Source organism: Terrapene carolina, unplaced genomic scaffold (genome assembly GCF_002925995.2).
Source record: "Terrapene carolina triunguis isolate 2854851 unplaced genomic scaffold, T_m_triunguis-2.0 Scaffold93, whole genome shotgun sequence".
Classification (NCBI taxonomy): Eukaryota; Metazoa; Chordata; order Testudines; family Emydidae; genus Terrapene; species Terrapene triunguis.
In genome coordinates this window covers 9,643,120-9,666,946 of record NW_020664444.1, presented here as the reverse complement: position 1 = coordinate 9,666,946, position 23,827 = coordinate 9,643,120, and the positions used below count along the sequence as shown (strand labels likewise).

The 23,827-nt window shown below is 49.5% G+C and overlaps 1 protein-coding gene across 1 annotated transcript in view; it reads left to right on the top strand.

Moving 5' to 3' along the window:
• Positions 1–2,944: 2,944 nt before the first annotated feature.
• The window catches only part of LOC112110333 (cytochrome P450 3A24-like), a 23,618-nt gene continuing 2,735 nt past the window's right edge, over positions 2,945–23,827 (top strand). Inside the window, exons 1-12 of the mRNA XM_024205276.3 lie at positions 2,945–3,110; positions 5,866–5,959; positions 8,179–8,231; positions 10,691–10,790; positions 11,345–11,458; positions 13,644–13,732; positions 14,686–14,834; positions 15,427–15,554; positions 16,540–16,627; positions 18,661–18,830; positions 19,497–19,723; positions 21,765–21,927. Coding sequence (XP_024061044.2) covers positions 3,040–3,110; positions 5,866–5,959; positions 8,179–8,231; positions 10,691–10,790; positions 11,345–11,458; positions 13,644–13,732; positions 14,686–14,834; positions 15,427–15,554; positions 16,540–16,627; positions 18,661–18,830; positions 19,497–19,723; positions 21,765–21,927 — 1,446 coding nt within the window. The 5' untranslated portion in view covers positions 2,945–3,039. The remainder of the gene's footprint in view (positions 3,111–5,865; positions 5,960–8,178; positions 8,232–10,690; positions 10,791–11,344; positions 11,459–13,643; positions 13,733–14,685; positions 14,835–15,426; positions 15,555–16,539; positions 16,628–18,660; positions 18,831–19,496; positions 19,724–21,764; positions 21,928–23,827) is intronic.

Sequence of the window (23,827 nt, the reverse complement as noted above, 5' to 3'; positions counted from 1 at the left end):
ACAGGACACTGATCTTATGCAGACTGTGTAATCTGGACAGTCAGAATAATCTGTATACATTTATTTTCTAACATTTCACAAGGGAAGTGAGCAATCAAGTCAATGCCTTTGTTCTCTAAACACACAGAGGGGATGGGTGCCATTTTTAAGTGGGGAAGAAGGGGCTGGGAGGGAGAGAGGGAAGACTTGGGGCAATGAATAGGTAAAAAAACACTTATAAGGAAGAATGCCTGTACACACTTACAGAGCCGGCGCAACCCATTAGGCGACCTAGGCGGTCGCCTAGGGCGCTACAATTTGGGGGGCGGCGACCGCGGCGGTATTTCGGCAGCGGGACCTTCTGCCGCCTCTGTGGGGGGTGGCATTTTGGGGGGGACCTTCCGCCGCCTAGGGCGGCAGAAAAAGCTGGCGGTGCTCCTGCACACTTACCTGAGCTCCCTTCCCCTTCATCAGCAGGTTCATCCACACTTGCCTTGTGGGACTGGCTTGACTCTGGTGGAGGCTCCTGGCTGGCTTCATGGTTTGTGTCTCCCACCGTTTCCCCCACACCCTCATCCACCTCCTCCTCCTCCTCACTGTGCACTTGCAGCGGTCTCCTGGTCAAGTTCTCACTAAATGTCCACAGTCAGACGTGGGGTGCTAGTGGGGTACCTGCCAAGTATGGCATGTAGTTCACTGGAGAAGTGGCAGATCTGCCAAAGTTTCTTTGCTTTCACCCTCCACTGCTGTCCATCCCTGTCCTGCCCCAGTTTCAGCATCCCCTGTGCAAGCTGCACGTAGATATCTATATTTCTTTGGCTGATCCTTAGCTTCTCGCCACAGGATAAGGAGATCCATGAGTTCTCGCCTGCTCCAGGCAGGAGCACATCTAGTAGCTCTGTGTGTGGAGCTGGCATGGTCAGATGCTTGCAAAGGTGGGCTAGTAGTTGTGCTCAGGGCTTAAATTCAGCTGGAGCTTGGTAAATATTTTCAGCCCCCTGGAGTTTGAATAGCATGTGGGGGGAGGCAGGGGTGGCCCTCTGGGGAATAATCTATGAGAGTTTAAGCCCTGGTTGTGTTCGTCAAAGTGGGCCCCCAGGAAAAGACATTCCAAAAACGGGCTGGGGGAGGGGAGGATAGAAAAGGGGGAAGAGGTGGTTTTTAAGGTCAGGCTTGACAAAGCCCTGGCTGGGATGATTTAGTTGGGGATTGGTCCTGCTTTGAGCAGGGGGTTGGACTAGATGACCTCCTGAGGTTCCTTCCAACCCTGATATTCTATGATTCTATGACTTCCAATGTCTGTGACCCCTGGCCAGTGCAATTCAAAATTGCGACTGAAGCAACCACTGTTGCAGGGACAGAGGCATTGTGGGAGAGCTGCTGGAGGGCTATGAGGGTCGATGCAGGTAATGCAGCGTCTACACTTGCCCTGTGTCGATGGAAGTAGGTTGACTGTGGCTCTGCCTTGTTCAGGGAGGTGGTGTTATTACGTCACTGTAACGGGGTACTTATATCGGTGGGAGACAAATTTAGGTGCAGACACATGCAAAAACTAGGTCAAACAAGTCAGGCTAGGTCCACCTAACTCTGTAGTGTAGACCAGGCCCTAGTCTGTGTCTTTCTGACCAAGGAATCTGAGCTGAGCCAGCTGCAGAGACGCATTTATCATTCCCTCTTCTCAGTGGTTAAGATTGTTACATTGTCTCAGCAGGTTCTGCACAAGATGTCCAGACAACAATCTAAACCAGTGGTTCTCAAACTTTTGTACTGGTGACCCCTTTCACATAACAAACCTCTGAGTGCGATCCCCCCTTATAAATTAAAAACACTTTTAAATATATTTAACGCCATTATAAATGCTGGAGGCAAAGCAGAGTTTGGGGTGGAGGCTACCGCTCGTGACCCCCCATGTAAGAACCTTGCGACCCCCTGAGGGGTCCCGACCCCCAGTTTGAGAACCCCTGGTCTAAAGCAGTGGTTCTAAACCTGCGGCCCGCTGGCGGCCCAGTCAGCACACAGCTGCGGCCCATGTGACATCCTCAGGGCCGTAGAGGTAGTATATATATATTGTGTGGATGCAGCCCACGTAACACATACACAGCTGCGTATGCAGCCCACAATGGTAAATACATTGAGCACCACAGGGTTAAAGACACAGGGTTGTAGCAAAATAAGACAAGAAAAGAGAGTGTGTATGTCACAGGGAGAAAAATGGTCTGCTTCACCCATCTAGCCTGGAACGCTTTGGCTGGGTGCCATTTGGGGAGTTTCCATATAGCACATCCTCTCGTCCTGTTCTCCTCTGACCCCATTCCAGGCAGCACGTCAGAGAAGTAGCTTTTTGTCTCCAGGTAGCACCCCTTCAAAAGTTGATGCCCAGCACTGTTCTACATCGCAGATGAGTTCAGAGTGCTTGGAACCCCCCCAAATCCCCTCCCCACTCACCTAGGTGTTCCTATCAGCGGGGGTAGATGAACAGAAATGACCTTTTGGGTGAGTTCGCTGTTGCTGACTGGTTTAGCCCTCCCCCTGTAGTCAGAGCAATGAAGTGGCCGTGGGCTGTATTTCAAGACTGCAGCACAGGGCACCTCTCTAGCTTAGATAGGGTGACCAGATAGCAACTGTGAAAAAACGGGACAGGGGGTGGGGGGTAATAGGCACCTATATAAGAAAAAGTCCCCAAAACGGGACTGTCCCTATAAAAACAGGACATCTGGTCACCCTAAGCTTAGGAAAAAGGGGAGGCAGCATGAGGGATCTGACGGGTAGGTTGGCTACAGGCCAATAGGCTTTGCTAAGGCACCTCAGAGCTCAGAGGATGCTGAGGGAAGTGATGCAAACAGAAAGCAGATACAGTTTTCACAGGCACTCCAGGGAGAAGCCCATTTGAGGGTTAAATATCGTGCAATGAGAGTAAATAACAGCCTACTAAGTCACGTGACCAGGAACATCCCTTGCAGAAAAACTGCCATACTCGGCTGGAGGGCTGAAAAACTTGAAATAGCAGAGAAGCCTCTTTGGAGCTGAGAGTTGTTTGCTTGGAGCAGGCAGGGAGTCGAGATGAATTTCCTTCCGAGTTTATCCCTAGAAACCTGGATTTTACTCATTGCCTTCGTGAGCCTCTTGATGCTGTAAGTAGAACCCTGCCTCTAACAGGCGATAGGACAAGGGATCTTCCGTGGTGTTTGACTAGTACTTGCAAGGCCTTTGGGAGCATTTAGGGGAGAAGCAGACCAGGAAAATAATGGACATTCAGCTAGAGAAGAGGGACTGGCCTTCCTAACAGGGAAGGGCATGGCCTTCACTGGACTTCAGGGAACTCCTTACGGGTGGAGAAAAGAGAAACAGGGGGAGAGGATAATACACAGAGGAGGGCGAACGCCTTTTGCCAAAGAAACTCAGCAGAAGATGCTCTGGCTTGCATCTTGTTTACTGTGAAGCAGAACTGGTCTATTTGGTCCCGCACTCCTGTGGGCACAGCACTTCCCGCCTTCAACTCCCCGGTTTGGGTTGGCCTATAAATATAAAGACAGAACCTGACTTTCGGTTTAGAAAAAGATAACGTCTCTCAGGATAGGTCTACACTACCCGCCGGATGGGCGGGCAGCGATCGATCCAGTGGGGATTGATTTATCGCATCTAGTCTAGACGCGATAAATCGACCCCCGAGCGCTCTCCCGTCAACTCCTGTACTCCACCGCTGTGAGAGGCGCAGGCGGAATCGACGGGGGAGCGGCAGCAGTCGACTCACCGCAGTGAAGACACCACGGTGAGTAGATCTAAGTACGTCGACTTCAGCTACGTTATTCACGTAGCTGAAGTTGCATGACTTAGATCGACCTCCCGCCCCGTGTAGACCAGGGCTCACTCTTTCCACAGGGACTCTTAAGGTAGGTCTGCACTCCAATGGCGCCGCTGCAGCGCAGACACTTGCGACAGCAACAGAAGGGGCTTTTCCATCAATTCAGTGAATCCACCCGTTCGAAAGGTGGTAGCTGAAGAATTTTTTCCTCGGTCTACCTTGGGGCTTAGGTTGGCGTAACTATGTCTCTCGGGGTGTGTATGTGTGTGTGTGACTTTTTCGCACCCCTGAGCGACATAGCTAGGTTGACCTATGTTGTAGGTGTAGACCAGACCCTAGAAATGTACCTAATGCACTAGTGGCTTGCAAGCTTCCTGCTAGCCATAGTTCAGCAGGCAGCATGACCTCTAATTGCAAAGGGGGGCAGCCCAAAAATATGAGAGGCAGTGAGGTCTAGTGGCAAGGAACCAATCCCAGCTTGGATACTGACTCCCTCTGGGGCTTCGGTCAAGACACACAGGCCAAAGTGCTCAGGGTAAGTCTATGTCTACACTGGTATTAGACACCCGCGGCTGCCCTGTGCCAGCTGGCTCGGGCTAAGGGACTGTTTAATTGCGGTGTAGATGTTCTGGCATGGGCTGGAGCCCAGGCTCTAGGATCCTGCAAGGTGAGAGGGTCCCAGAGCTTGGGGCCAAATGTCTACACCACAGTTCAACAGCCCCTTAGCCTGAGTCAGCAGGCACTGGCCAGCTGTGGATTTTTAGTTGCAGTGTAGACATACCCTTAGGTGCCTAAAGTAGTTCCCCCAGGAGAGGGGAAGGTTTGGGTGGCTAACCTTACAGCCATGTTTGCAAGTGCTGGCCTCCCCTCCAGGACTGAGGCCTGGAGCTCCTCTGGCTTCTCTCCTGGCTCTGTTAGGGGAGGGAAAGATGGTGTTTCCAAAACAGCAACAACCACCTGTTATACTGTATTGAAATAAAATCTAAATGCTTCTTGCAAATGAAGCAATGCCCCATTCAGGTCTTTCATGCTGCTTCACTGAGCTAAGGCAGCAAAAGCCCAGGGAACAGAGATGGGCACATCCACTCTCCAGGGTCTCGTGCCCATCAGCACGGTACATCTGGGAGCTTTCCATCTCACCCTTATCCAGCAGGAAGGTGTCACATCCCAGCACCAGGTTTCCAAATCCTCCGTACCTGCTGGGGATTCCGATACTGCATCCTTTACACATTGGCAATGGAACACACTTTGTAAAAAGTATAAAAATAAAAATAAAAAGGACAAGGGTATCAGCTCCAAACTGCAGAGTCCCTGCTGAAACTGCTACGCCTTGGGCAGTGACTTTATGCTGCTTTGTCGGAGCCTTCTGACCTCAGTGTGAAAGACCTGCGCTACTACATGTAGGAGGCCACGTGGAGTAACGTGGCAAGGAAGCTAAGGCAGACTATTGGGACCATCTGGAAGCTGACTCCTTGCGGAGCACTGCAGGTGACAGTCATCTGTGACACAGAGAGCTGGTGCAAGGCTCTCCACGCAGTTCAACTCTTGCATAGGGTAAGCACGTAGGGGCTGCAAGCTGATCTGTGAACAGCTGATAGCCAGGGTAAGAGCCCCTTATAGTACCAGTCAGAAAGCCATGCATGGACTGCTTTACTCTGATCCTGTGGCTACTGTATCCTGCATGACTAGCACTGAAGGACTGTGGAATGCGGCTACGTTCCAGCCCATAGACAGGAACAGCAGCTGTCCCTCACCCTAGCACTTGCCTGGGGGTGGATTTCCTCTCCCCTCATGCCACCTGCATGGAGTATGACTATCTGGGCTTTAGTTGGGTGGAGAGGATTTTGCCATATGGAGAATGGCACAAGAAGGTAAATGCGACTGCAACACACTTATCCCCTTCCCATTAGGCAGAGAAAGAGAGAGACAACTAGACAAAGCCCTGCTCCTTTGTACATGTGTTCTCTCTCCATTAGTTCAGCAGTACCTAAGTGATGGTGACAGCTGTTTAAACCATCAGCACAGAGGCCATTCACGTATAAATGACCTGTCGCTCATGTATTTGCTCTCTGTTTGCTCTGCAGTTATGGGATCTGGCCATACAGATTCTTTAAGAAGCTGGGTATTCCTGGGCCAAGGCCTCTGCCTTTCATCGGAACATTCCACCAATACCGGAATGTGAGTGGTGGGAGTTTTTGCTATCTGCCCATTCGGAGGATAATGGCTCTTAACTAACCTGTGGTCGTAGGGTGGGGGGTTGTCTCTGCCTTGCTCCTGTGCAAAGGTTTAATAGGGGGTCTAAACCTGGTGTCTATAGGAGACTCAGGGCATGTCTTCATGGGGACATTCAGGAAAGTTAAGCTGAATTAACTCAAGGCATGAATCTGAAGTTCCTTAAAGGCAACTTTACTCTGAATGAAAAACATCGACAGAGGGGTTTAATGTGTTTTAAATAATGCACTTTAAAGTCACCCCTTTAGGTGACTTTAGGGTAAGTTGATTTATCTTTCCTGAGTGTTCCCGTGTAGATGTGCCCTTAGAGAGGACAATTGTACCCCAACCATGGGAGCAACTTGGCTTCAGAACTTCAGGAGAGGGGAATTGATGTCAAGCCTGTATTGTGGTTCCTAATTCACCATTGCTAAACCCTGGTCTATATTAATAGTTAGGTTGACATAGCTACACCAGTCGGGGTGTGAAAAATCCACACCCCGACTGACATACACCTCTACCCCGATATAACGCGACCCGATATAACACGAATTCAGATATAACGCAGTAAAGCAGCGCTCCGGCGGGGGCAGGGCTGCACACTCCAGCGGATCAAAGCAAGTTCGATATAACGCGGTTTCACCTATAACGCGGTAAGATTTTTTGGCTCCCAAGGACAGTGTTATATCGGGATAGAGGTGTAGTTACACCAGCCTAACCACCCATGTAGCTGCAGCTGTGTCCAGGAAAGAATGCTTCAGTCGATGTAGCTACCATTGTTCTGGGAGGTGGCGTTGCTGCCCCAAGAGAAAAAGCCCTCCCGTCGGTATAAGCTGCGTCTCTATGACGGGGCTATGCTGGCATAGATATGGGCAATGTTGACCTCCCCTAAGGTCAACAGTTTGATTGGGGTTTTTTGTAAAGAGGCGGAAGCATTATTCAATCCTGGGTTCTTGTGTCTCCCCCCGATCCAGATGTGGGCTCTATATTCAGTCATTTGAGATGAAGCCTTAAAACTCAAAGTCCTGCCTGTCCGGCTTGGACATTAAAGGTCTCGTGGCCCTTCTTGCAAGCCCAGCAATTAGCCCTGGAGTCCTTGGCTAGAATTTCCCCTCCCTTCACTATTTTGCAGCATGCTGGGTGTAGCTCTGGAGGAGCTGCTTTCCAGTGGGGCTTGTAAAGTACTTTGGGATCTTTTGAGAAGATACAGCCTCAGGAGGTGTAAGACACTGCCACCGGGCGCTGGCTAAGATGAGCGAAGTTGGTGATATATGTTTCACCCACCTCTTTATTCTCAGCCACCTGTTTTCCTCCCTAGTTTCTCTCCCCCACTCTTGGTGCATCCCTGCAGCAGCTAGGGACCTTTGGAAACCAAAAGCTCAAATCCTGTCCACAATGCTCCCAGCCCTGCTTGTTAAGGGACAAAGTGCCATGGCTCTTCATGAGTCTGGCCTCCTGTGTGGTCGTGGTTTGCACTAGCTACTGAGGAGAGGCCAGCATCAGTCCCTGCGAAGACCAAGCTTCTCTCAGGTACGTCTGCACAGCTGCTGGAGGTGTAATTTCCAGCTCAGGTAGACTCAGGTAAATGCACTAGCTTCAATTGAGCCAGTGTGCTGAAAATAGCAGTGTAGCCACAGCAGCCTGGCCTAACGGCCCAAGTACTCCCCCAAGGTCTCGAGTGGGATTGTACTCGGAACAGCCAGCCCGCCTCTCTGCCCAGGTCATTCCAAACGTTGTTACATTGACGCTTTTGATCATTACACTTTACACCTGAGGGCAGGAGAGATGTTCACTTGGGAGAAAGATACACGGTATACCACGGGAAATGGCTTGTCCCTAAAATGCCCCTTAAAATAAAGCATTGACTCTTTTTTCATGTGGTTTCCCTTATGGTCACCATCTTTGTTGGATGGAAATAAGTGGTGCCTTTAGGCCAGGTGGTTGGATTCATACTAAGGGGTTGTCTTCCCTGCAGAAAAAAAGGGGTGTTAGCTAACTCAAGTTAAGAACACACCCTTTGTGGCAGTAAAGACGTATCTGCGCCTCAGGGCAGCCCACCTTTCTCTTCTGCCCACCTGACCCATCTCTGCCATTTATTTCTGGTTTGCTACGGAGAAACCCAAACTGCGGCCCTCCTTTGCTCGCTGTTTACCTGCAGACATCTAACCTCTGTCTCTCTCTCGCAGGGAATTCTGGATTTCGACAAGAAGTGTTTCCAGAAATATGGTAAAATTTGGGGGTGAGTTTTCCACTGAACAAAATCCCTAATTCATGGTGAGATCTGGGGAGCCCCAAAACATAACGATTACATCCTTTCAAAGGGCCATTGGTCATTGCAACCTCTTTTTCTCCACATAATGCTCTATCTTGGCATTTTAATTCCTGCTGTGGTAGGCTAGATCACAGGGGAAACTCAGGTTCACCAGTCTCAGTTCCTCTGTGCTGAAAATATGACTGAGGCTACTGGAGCACACTGAGATCTTCCGCTTTGTCTCTCAAAGGCTCTTTGTAATGGGGCGTGCTCATCTCGAGAGTGCCCCCTTGTGTCAGGGTGCAATGATGCAGGGGTTTTCATCTTTAGCACCCCTGGCAGGCTGTCTGTCTTTGGGCACCATTCAGCCCCTCCAGCTGAGAAGCGACTAGTCCTAATAATAATAAATATCCAAGTGCAGTCCAAAGTCCCAGAGTCAGCCTGTCCTCTGGGAACTGTGCTCCAACCCTTCCCTGGGGGTTCCACTGCCTTTCTCCAGCTCTGTCCCACCCAACCTTAGTCTCCCTGAGGCCTCTAGCCACTAACTACACAGCGAAGAAAAACCCGGGCCGGCCCACTCGGGGCTGTTTCATTGCTGTGTAGACGTCCAGGCTCGGGCTGGAGCCCAGACTCTAGGACCCTGCAGTGTGGGAGGGTCTAGAGCCAGCCCTGGTCAGCCGCAGGTTTTTCTTTGCTGTGTAGACGTAGCCTAACAGTGCCCTTTGCAGGAGCCTGCTTGCCTGAACTTTCTCAGCCGGTTTATAAGGCCCAGGTGTCTGTTGAGTAACCGCCCCATTCATTTTCAGTCCTGTCCCCTCTGGCTGACAAGCTAGGATCGGATTATTGCCCAGGTGGAGTGAATGTGCCCAACTGCCCTTTAACCCTTTCACCCCATCACCCTCTTCTCTCGCCCTTTGTTTCCGGTTGGGGTTGTAATGCTCTGATCAGTGTTGGGAGGATGGCAGATAGTGCTCTGATCTTTTGTTTGCACAGCAGCTTAGTAAATAGCCCAATCCTACCCCCTCTGGGCCAGATTTGACACGGCCCTACAGCCCCTTGTGCCAGCTAGCCTGGAGCTAAAAGGTTGTAGGGCAGGCATGAGGCCCCCCAGGAATACCTCCAGCACAGGGAGCCCCTATATGTGGCTCTGACAGCTAGGCAGAGCTGCCCCCCTACAATCACAGGGGCATTCTGGGATATAGGGGCAGGCATAGCAAGGGTTGGAGGAGGCATGGCTGGGCTCGGCCTGCTCCTGGAAGATTCAACTTCCCTGCCAACCCCCATAGGGGTCATTGTAGTAAGACACAAATTTGAGCGGCCCTCAGGGCTCCTGTAACCTGTGCTGGGTGTCCCAGGGAGGCACAAACTGCCTCTTTCTGTGGTCTCCCTTGTTCCTCAGCAGCAGCACTTTCAGAGATGCCATTTCTGTCTGTGGAGTGCTTCCCCTTTCACCTAACCCTGAGAGAATGGCACCTCCGCTCAGTGCGGTCCAGACCTTACCCCTGTGCTCCGAGTAAGCCTTCCCGGACAAGGAAGGGAGACCGTCTTTCCCCAGCTTTACAACCCACGCGGAAATCATGGCTTCTAGATCCCAAAATGAGCCTGGAGCCTTTGAAGTTGCCATTCTGTCTGGCTGGCTGCTGCTGCAGGTTTTTATCTTGTTTATCAGCTCCTCCTACAATCAGGGCATGAGCTACCTTTAGTCCTGACTGCCTCTTTCACAATGTGGCCAGAAACGCAGGGGGCTCTCTCATCGCATTTCCCTTAGCATCCTCTCGGAGGGAAATTGTTGCACAAAACTCTGAAACGTTTCATGAGCTCAAAACATTTTTAAAAGATAAAAGTGCTTGAGATTTGTGAAATCTGAGACACGCACCTGCACCCCCGGCTCACCCGCCCCTGGGCCCAAGCCTTGGATTTTAATGTTTTTCTACATACTTTGATGAAAAAAACAGACGCAGCAGATGTTTGGTTTTTTTCCCCCTCTGCTTTTCTGAGACGCTGTGCAGAGAAATCCATTTTTCTTCCATTTGGGCTAATCGGGGTGGATTTATTAACCAATGAGGGAAACCGAGAGAGATCAGACAGCACAAACACAATGAATCAATACAGTGATAATCAGCATCCCCCTGCCCAAAGACACCCCACTTTGGCAATGCTGTTGTCAGCAGTGCAGATATTTGCTAGAAATGCTAGATATCAATGCTTGGAACTATTCTTCCACCCCTATTTCTTCTATTTACTGAGTAATAAAACAATTTCAGAATCGTATCCCTTTTGACGGGTTTTAGGGGAGTTTGCAGGGGGCAGGATGCAGAGAATTGAGGCCCCGTTGGTATTGGCATTGTAAATTAGTTTGGATGATTATTTATTCATAACTAAACCAAGACACTGCTGCTCTATCTGACACAAACATAGGACTGATTCAGAGTTTCTCTTTGGCCTAGATTTTTTGACGGCAGGCAGCCAGTCCTGGCTATTCTGGACCCTGTAATCATCAAAACCATCCTGGTGAAAGAGTGCTATACCCTCTTTACCAATCGCCGGGTAGGTATCCAGTATAGGGCTTTCCTATGCCTGATGCAGCATGTGTGTGGTGGTAAGGCAGGGTTTCTCAGAGCAATGCAACCTTTCAGTAACACGGGCTGCTCCCAGGACAGGCCTGGGAGACAGGACACCTGCGTCCTATTCCCGGCTCTGCCATTGACTCACTGTGTGACTGTGGGCAAGTCACACGTCCCATCTCTGTGCCTCAGTTTCCCCATTTATAAAACAAAGGTAATGATATTGACCTCAGAGGGGGTTGTGAGGCCAGGTTGATTGATATTTGGAGTGCTTCAGTTCAAATATACTGTAGCATTGCATACAATTCATTGCTTCACCCACCAGGCAGGGCAAGGTCTTTGCTTCCATATTGCAGTAGTACCATAATGGGCCTGATCCTACAGTTTCCTGGTGCAGGCAGCAGGGGTCCCATTGCTAAGGCGTTGTGGGCACAGTCAGAGTTCCGTGTTCAGGACGGCCATGTGAAAGTGCTGGTTGAAATCCTACCACAATGCACTGTGTAAGCAGGTACCTTTTGCTTTATTCTCCCCCTTTAGGTCTTTGGTCTAAGTGGAGATTTGGAGTCTGCCCTTACGATAGCTACAGATGAGCAGTGGAAAAGGATTCGCACTGTGCTCTCTCCAACGTTCACCAGCGGGAAACTAAAGGAGGTGAAGTCCAGATTACATTAATAGTTCCAGTTTGGGTCAGTGGCTTGAAAGCTATTTGGATTTGGTGCCTGAATACAGAGCCACCTGAAAATCATCTTGCTGTGCCACTCATCCCCTTGCCATACTCGTTTCCCAAAAGGGCCTCCGCCTACCCATCCTTATGTGCATTTCCACAACATGATGTTTTTTCAGTCAGGATGAGGGTGGTGGATTTTTCCCCATTCTGCCCCTCATCATGGCCTCTCATCCTTACTGAGAGTAAAGAACTGACCTCTGGGGAAATTAAATGGCTACATTCTCTTTCCAAGATTTGCCATACTAGGGTATTGCAATCTGTTACCGGGGATCCCACCATTGACCTGAGATTTCTTCTTGCTGATCCCTCTTCACAATGAGGACAGCAGCACAATGGGTAGATCCGCAGTCGGAGTGCTGGGGGTGTGATTCCCAGCTCGAGGAGACATATTCCTGCCAGCTGTGATCCAGATAGCATGCTAAAAATAGAGCATGGCCGTGGGACCATGGGTGGCAAGACAGGTTAGCCACCCCAAGTTCGTGCCCATCTGAGATAATAGGTACATACTCTGTCAGCCAGCCCCTCCTGTCACTCTCATCGCCACGGCTTGTTACCCGCACATTATAGAGCACCTCACCTTTACTTTTCCGTGGGCACAAGGGGTTAATATAGTCACCCCGCCCTTACCCAGTTCTTAGGCTCAGGGAGTATTCTTCTGCGGGTTTGTGGGGCCTTTTACCAGTGAAAGGGCCTAACACGGCAATATCCTTAACCTCTATTTATTAACCGAATACACACACTAATAGGGTGACCAGATAGCAAGTGTCAAAAATCAGGATGGGGGTAGGGGGGTAATAGGTGTCTATATAAGAAAAAGCCCCCAAAAGCGGGACCGTCCCTATAAAATCAGGACATCTGGTCACCCTACACACTAAGCATATATGCTCATCACTCCCAATAAGGCAGATGAATTTTTCCTGCTGGCCAGTCAGGGTCAGGTCATCTGGGGCTCCAGCTTCTGCACAATATAATTGGCAGGATGTTGAGATCTGGCAGCTCTGATTTTGGGCCGTGTCCTGCAGTTACGTTCCAAAGAACTTCCTTTTGGACCCCAGTTTATATAGTGAAACTTGAGTCCTGCTTAGCTGTACCATAACCAATCATTTTGAACTAAAGTACTACCAAACAGTATTTTTCACCAATCACAGCCCATTATGAAACAATTCTTTAACCAATCACATCCCACCACCTTAGTTGATTTAAATCTTGCAAAATTAGTTATTGAACAGATGGAAACAATTAAAGAATCAGAGACCCTGCAGATAAACAATAGAGAAGTAGGGGACCATAAAATAATCCAAAATAATTTGAAAAATAATCCCAAAAAAGTCTAGCCATTTTGTTTTGACATTTTTGAAATGTTTTGATTTTTTTTGTTTGAAATGACTTTTCCTTTAAAAGCTTCCTTTAATTTTTTTTTAAGTTTACAAATGGTGAAAATCTAAATGAAACAATTTGATTTTGTCAAAATGAAACATTTTGTTCAACCCGAAATGAAATGTTTTTCAACTGTTTGGTTTGCCAAATATTAAAAAAAAAACAAAAAAAACAAAAAAAACACCTTTTCAGTTTGACCCAAAACAGTTTTTTCCTCTCCTCCCAATTTTTAGGAATTGCCCCCAAACCAGAAAAAAACACTATTTGCCCAGCACTAAGGGTGGGTGCTTGACCACTGGTGCCGAAGCACATCCGTCTCCCTTTCCACACTGTAGCCGGGAGATGGACTACATGGGTTTCTCAATCCTTTTCACCTATGCTCTCCCTTCAGGGCAGACAGCTACAGAATCTACCTGTGTCACTGATGGACGGCACTCCATTGGCCTTTGCACCATGTGGTGCTTTCTGGAGGGGAAGCTGGGTGTGATGTGGGGGGGACCCCTTTTAGTTCACACCCAGATGATTCTGTGGACCAACTACAGAGATAAGAGCAACCCTGTTTTATCCCCAACCATGTCTGAGCCCTGGCTGTAATGATGCCCCCCTCAAACCAGAGTGTTGATCATTATGAGGGGACAGCCAGCAAATACCAATGCTGAGTTACCTAGCGGTGACCCTGCCTCAGGAACCGGAAGGCGTCTGCAATGCCTTGTGCTTTGGTTTGCGTTTCAGATGTTTCCTCTCATGAATCGCCATGGAGAGATTTTAGTGAAAAACATCCAGAAGAAAGTGGATAACGACGAGTCCCTGGAAATGAAGAGGTGAGTAGCTTTGTTGGGCTGGCAGGAAAGACCCTGTGTTCACCACAGATGTGGGGAGCAAGTCTTTGGGGTTCATAAGGTAGCCCCAGCCACAGAGTTTGGTTTGGCTCTAGCTTACCCTAAGCATGCTGCATTTCATCTCTGTGAAGTATAGTTGAGTTGGAGAGGCCATGACAGCCTTCACACAGCATCTTCCACTCGAGACAATGCCCATCACACTGTAAAGATGTGTTTACTTTTATTTAAAACGCACATGGATATTCTGATGCTTCCACAATAGGGACCAGGCCCCCACAAAGATATTTCTACATTCCCACTTTTCTCCCCCACCTTTCCTGAGCTGTGACATGGAGACAATCTCCATAACAGTCCTGCTCCTGGCACATTTCTCAGTTGCGTGCTGCCTCTCTCTGCCCGGATCAGACCAGACCAGTACTAGTCACTACACTTCTGTGGTTTTGTCACTCTACTAGCTGTTGTGGGAGTGGGGGAAGGGGCAGAGTCTTGTTGGGGATGGGAGAAATCAGGCCCATCCCAGGAGCATGACAAACTGCAGAAGGGGAAAAAGGCATTTTAAGGTAATTTTAACAGTCGCTTTTACTGATGAGAGGTGCTTGCTCTCAAATGCTGATGGAATTTAGAGCATGTTCTTTGCTACCCTGTACTGCAGTTCAGCTCCATCCACCTACCATCCAGTGTGCTGGGCTCATAGAGAGAGAGAGAGAGATTGAGGGCAATTTAGTCATAAAGGGAACTGGCAAAAACTGGGGAAATGTGTCTTGTTCATACCCAAACTGGGGCAAGGACTCAATTTTGATAGGACCAAGGTGCCAGGCTTTTGGGGGTATTGAGTCCTTGAACAGGGGAAGTTCTCTGTGCTGAGGATTCTCCCTGGGAGGATCCCCTAGTCCTGCTGAGTTCCTCGCATTCGTTTTCTCCACCTCTCTCCTCAGCATCTTCGGCGCCTACAGCTTGGATGTGGTGGCCAGCACTTCATTTAGTGTGAACATTGACTCTATGAACAACCCCAACGACCCCCTGGTTGCCTACATCAAGAAGTATCTCTCATTCAATTTCTTTAACCCACTGCTCCTCTCAGTAGGTATGAGGATCCTACACACCTAAAGACTCAGATTCCTGGATTAGTGCCTTAGGGCCTGTGTACCCTATCTCCCATCATCTCCTTTGGGATTTCAGGGTCCCCTTCACTTTTCAGGAGGTGCTCAGCCCCTTGTAGGATCAGGCCCCCAGGCAGGTTTGTAAAGATACTTATATAGAGAGATTGTCCCCCATTCTTTTGGCCAGCTCAGTCTGCAGTACCCAGCAAAATAACTGGATGCAGAGGAAAGATGGAGAACTTTTATTCCCTTGGCAGGACAACTACACTGAATGTGGCACCACAGTTGGCTAAGTAGAGGGGTAAAAGTCAGGAGATTCTCAAGTGAAATTCCCACCCACCCCACAACCGTGGGCTCCTGTTATCCCTCTTGACTGGGCGTCTGAACTAGGTGAAGTAAATTGGGAGTCACCAGTTGTCATTAGAGCCAGAAGCACCAGAAAAAGGTGATTTGGCAGGCTAGTTGTTCTTGGCGAGTAGCCCAGACCCTCCTCCCTCTCCCGCTGTGCCTTGGAGCTCACATCTTACTGCAGTCTGTTAACAGCGAGGGGAATGGTTTTGTTTCTCTCCTTTTCAGTGATGTTCCCCTTCCTCACCCCAGTGCTGGATAAGATGAACGTGAGTCTGTTTCCCTCAGGATTCCTGGACTTTTTCCTCAACATCATCCAGCGCATCAAGAAGGAGCGGCAGAAGAACGCCCACTCGGTCAGTCTGGCCCACCTCGTCTTCCTTATCATGCATGCGCTCGCTCCGAGAGTATGACTACACTGGAGCTGGAGATGTCGTTTCCAGCTCCAGGAAACAGATCCAGGCCAGCTCTGATCGAGCCTGTGTGCTAAAGATAGATGTGTGGCTGCAACGGCGCAAGCAGGAGGAAGGGCTAAGCACCCCGAGTAGAATTTCATCCGAGACTCTAGGTACATTCTCAGGTGGCTAGCCCCTCCCGCTGCTCATGCTGATGCAGCTGTGGTTCTATTTTTAGCACGCTAACGCAATCGGAACTAGCGCGGGTATGTCTCCTCCCACTGGAAATTGCGCCTTCAGCTCCGGTGTAGACATATCCTATGTGGGGAAGATTTCTGAGCCCGTCCCCAAAGGCGACACTCCATACTAGCTCTCAGTTTGCCAAATTTGGGTGAGACTGGAAAAATGTCCTGCTCAGGCTTCCATAAGAAGAAAATCATCCCCTTGCTCAAAATGGGTCTCCGGCCTGCACTTTAAGGAGTCTCCTAGCCACCATGCTTTGAGGGCTTCCTTCTCATCCTCCTTATGCTGCTGGACTGACGGAGGAACTGGGGCTGAAGCATCAGAGGGGAAGCCAGTGCTGGACTAGCCTTTCATTCCACCCACTGCTCCTCTGAGGGTGCATCTACCCAGCACACAAAGGTGTGATTACAGCGCAGGTGAGCATAGCCCACACTAGCTTTAATTTAGTTAGCATGGGTAACAGTAGTGAAGATGTGGCAGCATGGGCTTCAGTGCAGGCTAGCGGCCCCAGTACAAGCGTGCAGGGAACCCTGGGTATGTACTCAGAGTGCTAGCCTGCGCTGAAGTCCATGCCACCGTGTCCTTACTACTATTGTTACCTGTGCTAATTAGATTAAAGCTAGCACAGGCATGCCTACCTGCACTGCAAGCACACCTTCATTTATGCTGTAGATCTGCCCTGACTCTGTCCTTCCATCCCCAGGTCCGGGTGGATTTCCTGCAGCTGATGGTTGACTCGCAGAGCTCAAATGGCAGCTCTGACCCTAATAAGAAGACACACTCCTATAAAGGTAAGGCTGCCGGCCCCTCCTCCTCCCAGCCACTAGCTAGGATGTTTCATATAGAGTTTTGGAGGGGCAGGGTTTTAGTACAAGTCAGTAGGATGACCAGAAATTCCTCCCCTGCCACCCCCGCCAAAGCAAGTTCCGTGCTTTCCGGAAATGCATGCTGTGATCTGGATCTCTCTCGGAAATAGAGAATTGAACGCCAACAGCTGGAGTTTCAGAGATGCTGAGCACCCACAATCCCTACTGAAGCCAATGGGAGTTGTTGATTCTCAGCACTCTTGAGAATCAGGACAGCAATGATGTGTGCTGCATATGAAATGGGACAGAATCAAACCTAATGAGCTAGGGGCAAATCCCGAGGCACTTAATCAACCTAACTGGAGATTTACCGGTGTGAAATCTGAGTCAAAGCCAGCAGGGCAAATGACTCAGGATTTGGCCCTAGGTGCTCCTAGTTACTATAATTAATATCTATATAGATATCTCCTTACTTCTCTGCCCTTGCCCTTGTCTCTTGCCACGTCCTCCCATACTCTGCCAATGACATTAGCCTTGATCACTCACCTGTCTGTCATTCCCATCGCTCTTTTCATCCTGTCTTCCTCTGCACATGGAACGCCCTCCCTGGAAAGCCAATAACTACTCTGCCTTCCTGTATGCCATTCGTCAAGACCCTATATAAGAAACTCAGCCAGCAGGAAAAGGGAGGCCAAGGGTAATTGTAGCGAGGCGACGACTCACCGGCACGGCACCTCCTGCTGGTCGTCTTGGGAATTAGTTCTTGTACAGCCCAGAGAGCCCTCTGCAGGCCGGTGTCTTGCCTGCCATAGGGCCCCCGTGTCCCTCCCGGACCCCAGTGCCCCTTACCCTGGGGTTCTGCCCACTGCAGTACCCCCACTCTGGGTCTCCCCTCCCAGGAGAATCCCTAGCCCTCTACACCTACCTTGCCTCAGTGGCTAATGCCAGTCGTCATCTAGCCCCCACTCACTGGGGCAGACGGCAGTCTGTCATGGCCACTCATCACTGGCAAGGGGGTAGGACCAACTGCCTCTGCCTATCCCCAGGCTGTAGCTCTCCTGCCCCAGTACCTCTGCTCCAGTTCAGGTACCTTGCTCCCTGGCAGCTAGCCCTTCTCCCTCCAGGGCTGGAGAGAGACTCTTCCAGCTCCTGGCCCCTGGCCCTCTTCTCACGGCCAGCTGGGCCCTAATTGAGCTGGCCACAGCTGTGGCTGCTTCCCCCAGCTGTTCTCACTCTTCTTATTTCAGGAGCCAGGTAACCACCCCGCGACAGTAATCAAAGAGAGTTCAGATGTAGTGGTTATATTTTAAAACAATGCATAATAAAGTATAAAAATGTGTGTCATATAAGTAAAATTTGTACATCGTTTTATTTTCTCCCTCTCCTTAGTTTGTACGCTCTTTGGGGCAGGTGACTGTACAGCGCCTTGCACGATGGGGCCCCAATCCTGACTGTGGCCTCTGACACTGTTGCAGTAGAATTGTTAAATAATAATTATTGCAGAGTGCAGCCAGTGTGCTTAGCACAGTCCAGCCCTTCCCTCGGGAGCTTGCAGTTCACCTCAGAGCCTAGGGGAGAGTTTCAGACATCTGTCCACCTATGAATATCTCTGTTATGTTCTTATATTTTCAAACGCACTGTGGAGCAGGAGTGCAGTTCCGCAAACCCTCTCCAGAGCAGGGTCTCTCCTACGCCTGCTCTTCAGGCTGCTGTGTTGCAGCGAATAAACTCAATGGGCCTGTTTCCCATCTCACGGACGTGGATGTGACTCAGTTGATTTTAATGGAGTTACTCCTGATTTACACCAGGGTGAGAGGGGAGTCAAGTCCACCACTTGCCGCTGTTGCTTATTGGAGTCTAGAGGGGTTAACCCACGTCAGATGGACCTTTCGCTGTTGTGGTGAAATGATCAGCAAAGGAACTGTAGTAAACCCAGGCGTAGGGCTCTCATCTGAGCTGGTCAGTGTATAGAAGGGAGGCTTCACCCTCCCTGTGTGCTTTCATTCCTCTTTTTCCAGCTCTGTCTGACAAGGAAATTATGGCGCAGGCCCTTGTCTTTATCTTAGCTGGTTATGAGACCACCAGCTCCACCCTCTCCACCCTCAACTTCCTCTCCTATAACCTGGCCACTCACCCCGACGTGCAGCAGAGACTGCAGGAGGAGATTGACGCTGCTCTTCCCAACAAGGTCAGAGGGGTTTGCAGTGCTCTGGGTCCAGCAGACGCACTCTGGTCGCTGCTGGGCGGGGGCTGAGCTCAACCTGGGTGGAAGGTGGAGCATCTGTTCTGTGCATAGGAGGTTTCCCCCACCAGGGCTGTCAATCCTACACCATACACTATTGTGACCAAGGCTTCCTTTGGCCGTAGTATCCCAGTCTTTCGATAGCATCTGGGTGAATCAGGGAGCAGAGACGTCTATGGAAGTTCCCTCGTGCGACCTGCCTGTCTGTGCCAGGGGGCACCTGGAATGGCGGGGCAGGACCAAGGACGGGGATTGAGGTCATTCCCTGGTGTCCATCTTAGACAACCTCTGGATTGGATGACACAGGCAGAGGCTACTGAAGGGGAACCTGGATACAGGAGCCTCATTGAGCCCACATCTGCAAGACGGGGCCTAACTAGCCCCAGTTTAACCATTGGCATCCCGATGCTGCAGTATTGTACTGTACCAGAACCTCAGCCTCATGCTAGAGGGCGCTGTCCTGCTGGAGGTGGACATGACGATTTGCCCCCGGGTCCCATCGTCATCCCGATCTGTTTAGCATGGCTATTGTGCATATACGCAGCCAGGCAAGCCCTCAGATGGCCTCCTCTGTACCTGAAAATCTGTTTCCCTCTGCCATTCCCTCCCCAGGCTGCTCCCACCTACGACGCCATCCTGCAGATGGAGTATCTCGACATGGTGGTGAATGAAACCCTCAGGCTCTTCCCCGCAGGTGGGCGGATCGAAAGAGTCTGCAAGAAAACCATTGAGATAAACGGAGTGACCATTCCGAAAGGCACCGTGACACTGATCCCAGCCTACGTGCTGCATCAGGACCCGGAATACTGGCCAGAGCCGGAAGAGTTCAGGCCCGAGAGGTAAGGGCCAGGGAGGGGGAAGACGTGCTGTTTCCTCCTGATGTCTGTGAGTGAAAATGGCAGCGAAAGTGGGGGAAGCGTGACTATAGCATTTAAATGAGGCATTTATTAATGTCTGACATCCAGTCCTAGCGTTGCCGCGCGGGGAGTTTTATGATCTACATCCATAAACTGTGCATGGAATTTAATTAACTGTATTGAAGAAAATGACACTGAAACCGGTGCTCAGCGGCTATACCACTGAGGGGTTTATGGCCAGACATTAAAGCAAGAGCAATAGGGTGACTGGCACAGTGCCATGCAGATCAGCAATGGAAGGGCAAAGTGGTGTAGAAAATAAAATTTAATTTTCCAGTTCACGTTATGAATGTTCCCTGCTCAGGAATTACTGATGGGTCAGACCCTGAGAAATGAGGCAAGAATCTGATGGAATTAGGTGGCCTAACCCTCACTGGATTGCAAAAGGCCCAGCAGCTATTCTGAGTTGGCACAGAGAGCCAGGAATAATTCTCTCTCTCAATAATGATATTAAGAGCTGACATTTATATAGCAGTCTTCATGCGAAGAGCCCAAACTCTACAAACTATTGCAGACTAATCCCCAGTCGTTGAAATGCACCCACCTCTGGGGTGAAACAGGGCAGCTGTTTAACAGTGCATGACAGCACCAGGCCAAAGTTTAGGAGATGTGAAGAATAACATGTCCAGCTGAAACTGCATGAGGAATCTTAGACAGATGAAATGTAATTACCCAATTGGATTTACGCACAGTGATGAGAACTGTGCTAGGTGGCCAGCTCTGCTATAGTATCAGATACATGGCTGGCAAGTGGTACAACTGATGGCAGATAGCACCACTCAGGAGGGGACACCATTAGAGATGAGAATGAATAACGTAAAAATGACTAAAGAACTAGAAGTTCCGCGCAAGTTACTCTGAAGTCAACTTAGCCTCTTTGTGATGCGCTCCAAACAGCTCTCCCAAGCCAGGCATAGTAGGGCCACCTCAGCAGTTGGATGGGTGAGCTCCAAGGAACACCTGACATTGTGTGTGTGTGTACTCTGGGAAGCAGTGTTGGGAATTAAGTAGGTGTAACACGTTCCTCTGGGTCAGCACTGCACCTGTACCTCAGACTCAAGCTAGAGTGCTGGCCTTCTGGAGGTACTGTTGGTTCAGATGAAGTGTAAAATTGACATTTTGTCCACTTGTGGTGATTAATGTTCCCATGCTGCTTTTCATAAGAGTATGTGTATTCTAGCTAAATTCCAGACTGGAATATTATAATCTACCTAGCCTACCTTTCCCCATTACAGTTAGATATAGTATTCTTCTTCACTTCCTAGTCTAACCATTTGTGAAGTGTTGTTGTATGCCATTAAACAGCTGCTCCATCCTACCCCAGAGGCTCTATTTCAGTGGTGATTGTAGTGAGCCTTATCTAGTTTGTAGATCCATTTAAATCTGTGAAGTACTTGGGAATGGAATGTGCTATAAAAATATAAGTTGTCATTTTGACTTAGGATTATTTAAATGTTTCACTGGCAAAGCTCTTTTATTTCACTGATCCTGTCCGGTCTGCAGCACAAAGAAAGAATATCTCTTCTCTTCTGAGCGGCATGTCTCAAAAGCTAGCTCTTGTACAGACCAGACAGGGAGAGACCTTTGCTCTGTTTGTCCATTTACTTGTTATAAGAAGAAGATCTAGAGCCGTTTTTTGTGATATGGACTCTGGGTTTAGTTTCTGGGATGAGAAGGATTTCAATTTCAGTTCTGAGAACAGAGTTACTCTGAAATCACTAGTATATTCTAGGACTTCCTGCTCGTTTGAAAGCTCTGGAGATATACAGCAAATTCTAGGCACCAGCATGGAAGTTGTACAGTGATGGAGGAACATGGGAAATAGATGAGTTCTGATTGAAATATGCAAAACAGGCCTTTGCCTCCTCCCAATCCCTTGAGCATGCCAAATCCAACAAAGAGGACAGATCCTGAGACAATAGTTTCTCCTAACTTGTTTCTTCATTTCTCTGATTGGAACCAGGTTCAGTAAAGAGAACAGAGAGAGCATTGACCCCTACATTTTCCTGCCCTTTGGAGCTGGTCCCAGGAACTGCATTGGAATGAGGTTTGCTCTTCTCAGCCTGAAAGTGGCCATGATTGTGCTGTTGCAAAGGTTTTCCTTCAGAACCTGCAAAGACACCCCGGTGAGAATCCAGCCTTGTATCTGTATCATTTGTTTTACTACCTGTGATGGTCTTCGCTCGTGGGGAGTGTTGCTTAGTGGTCAGGGCTTAGGCCCTTCGATATTGGGAGATCTTATATAGATGAGGCAAATTCTTCAAACTACCTCCTTCCTCCTGTCAGCATGTCCTCAGTCTTGCTTGGGCTTCAGATTCATACATGTACTGATTGAGCAAGGCACTCAGAAAGTTGGAGATGGTGCAATTTATATTTGACATAAAGTAGGTGCAATTTGCTATTTGAAAGTATATGTCAAATAATCCCTGCTGTAAGCTCTTTGTCTGTAACTGCTTTGGGAGAAGTTTGTTCTGTTCCCAGCTAAGTGAGTGTTATTCTTAGGTTTTCAGGGCAGGTTCTTACAATTTCAAATTCTAAGTTTGCTTTCTGTAGAATATTCTACAGCACTCCCGTAAAATGTGCCCTTTCCAAGGACGTCATTGTCCACGAGCTTGTTTGCTGGGGGAAGATGAGCCCAATGGGCAGGAACATGCTCAAATTTGTTTTAAAAATCCAACAGATATTTGCAGAAGTTTTTCTTGGCTGTGAGTGCTCAGCTCTAAACTCTACTGACCTGAGTTGTAACTGAACTGTTAACGTGGAGGTGAAAGACTGTAGCCGCCCATTAACAATCCACTGACCTACCCGGCCTCCCCTGAGTCTAAAGACACTTTTCTAGTCCTGAAATGGATCCGTTTAATTTAATTAGAGGAAGACTAGTTAAATATGTATCGTATCACTAATGCCAGTAGCTTTATGTAGCTCCTCCAGCTTTCCCACCAAAATACCACTCCAAAATATATGCTCAAAGAAGTTGCTTTCCCCTTGGGCTGAGTGATGCAGGCAATACTGAGAGCCAAACTTCAGGCATCAGGAGGTTACTCAGGATTCCTGGTATGAGCCCGTAGGAAGCCTGAAGCAACCTGTTGCGTTGTTGATGTTGTCTTGTTGGGAAGGAGGATGCTGGGTATCCTGCTTGAACTGGTGAATCTCAGCAGCATTGAATCCCCTCAGAGCTAGACAGGGAAACAGACCATGTCCTACCCATCCTCTGCCAGTGCAAGACTGTTCCCAGCACTACATCCTCTGCTGCTCTCTCCAGACTAGTTTTAAAAGTCTCATGGTTCGATGCTTCCAGCCTGTCCCTGGGACAGACAGTTCCACAGCCTGGTGCCTCTCACTGACAGGAAGTTTCTCCGGCTATTCAGTCTGATAATCCTTTCTTCGGTTCATTCCATTACTCCTGCATGTCACACACAATACCTCTCCCGCCTTAGTGCTTACACTTATCAGCTATTAACAGACTGCTACCATGTCCCTGTTTAGTCATTGCTCAGCCAAGATTTACCTCGTAAAACCTATCCTTGTATGTCCGGCTCCCTCATCAGTTGTGTGGTTCTCCTTTGAGCTCCTCCCAATATATCAATATCTTGGGGGGCCAGAATTGAAGGCAATATTGATCCTGCTACTGGAGAACATTATACCTGTACTGCACCCAGGGCCGGCTCCAGGCACCAGCCGAGCAAGCTGGTGCTTGGGGCGGCAGATTGAACAAGGCGGCATTCGGCCCAATCCTAGGGCGGCACAGCCGCTTTTTTTGTTTGTTTGTTCCGCTCCAGCCGCCCTGTAGGGGGCGGCGGCGCAGAGGACGGGAGCGCCCTGCAGCAAGCCCGGCAGGGCAGTCCTCGTCCTTCCTTCCCCGCCAACCAGAGCGGAGCCCTCCCAGCAGGCAGCGCGGCGGGAGGGGCCGCGTGGCAGCGCCTCGCTGTAGCCCTGGCCGCCCCCCTTCTCTCTCTCTCCCGCCCGCTCCCTTCCCCTCCCCCCCGCTAGCCGGTTCCCCTGCACCCGTGCTCCGGCCGCGCCACA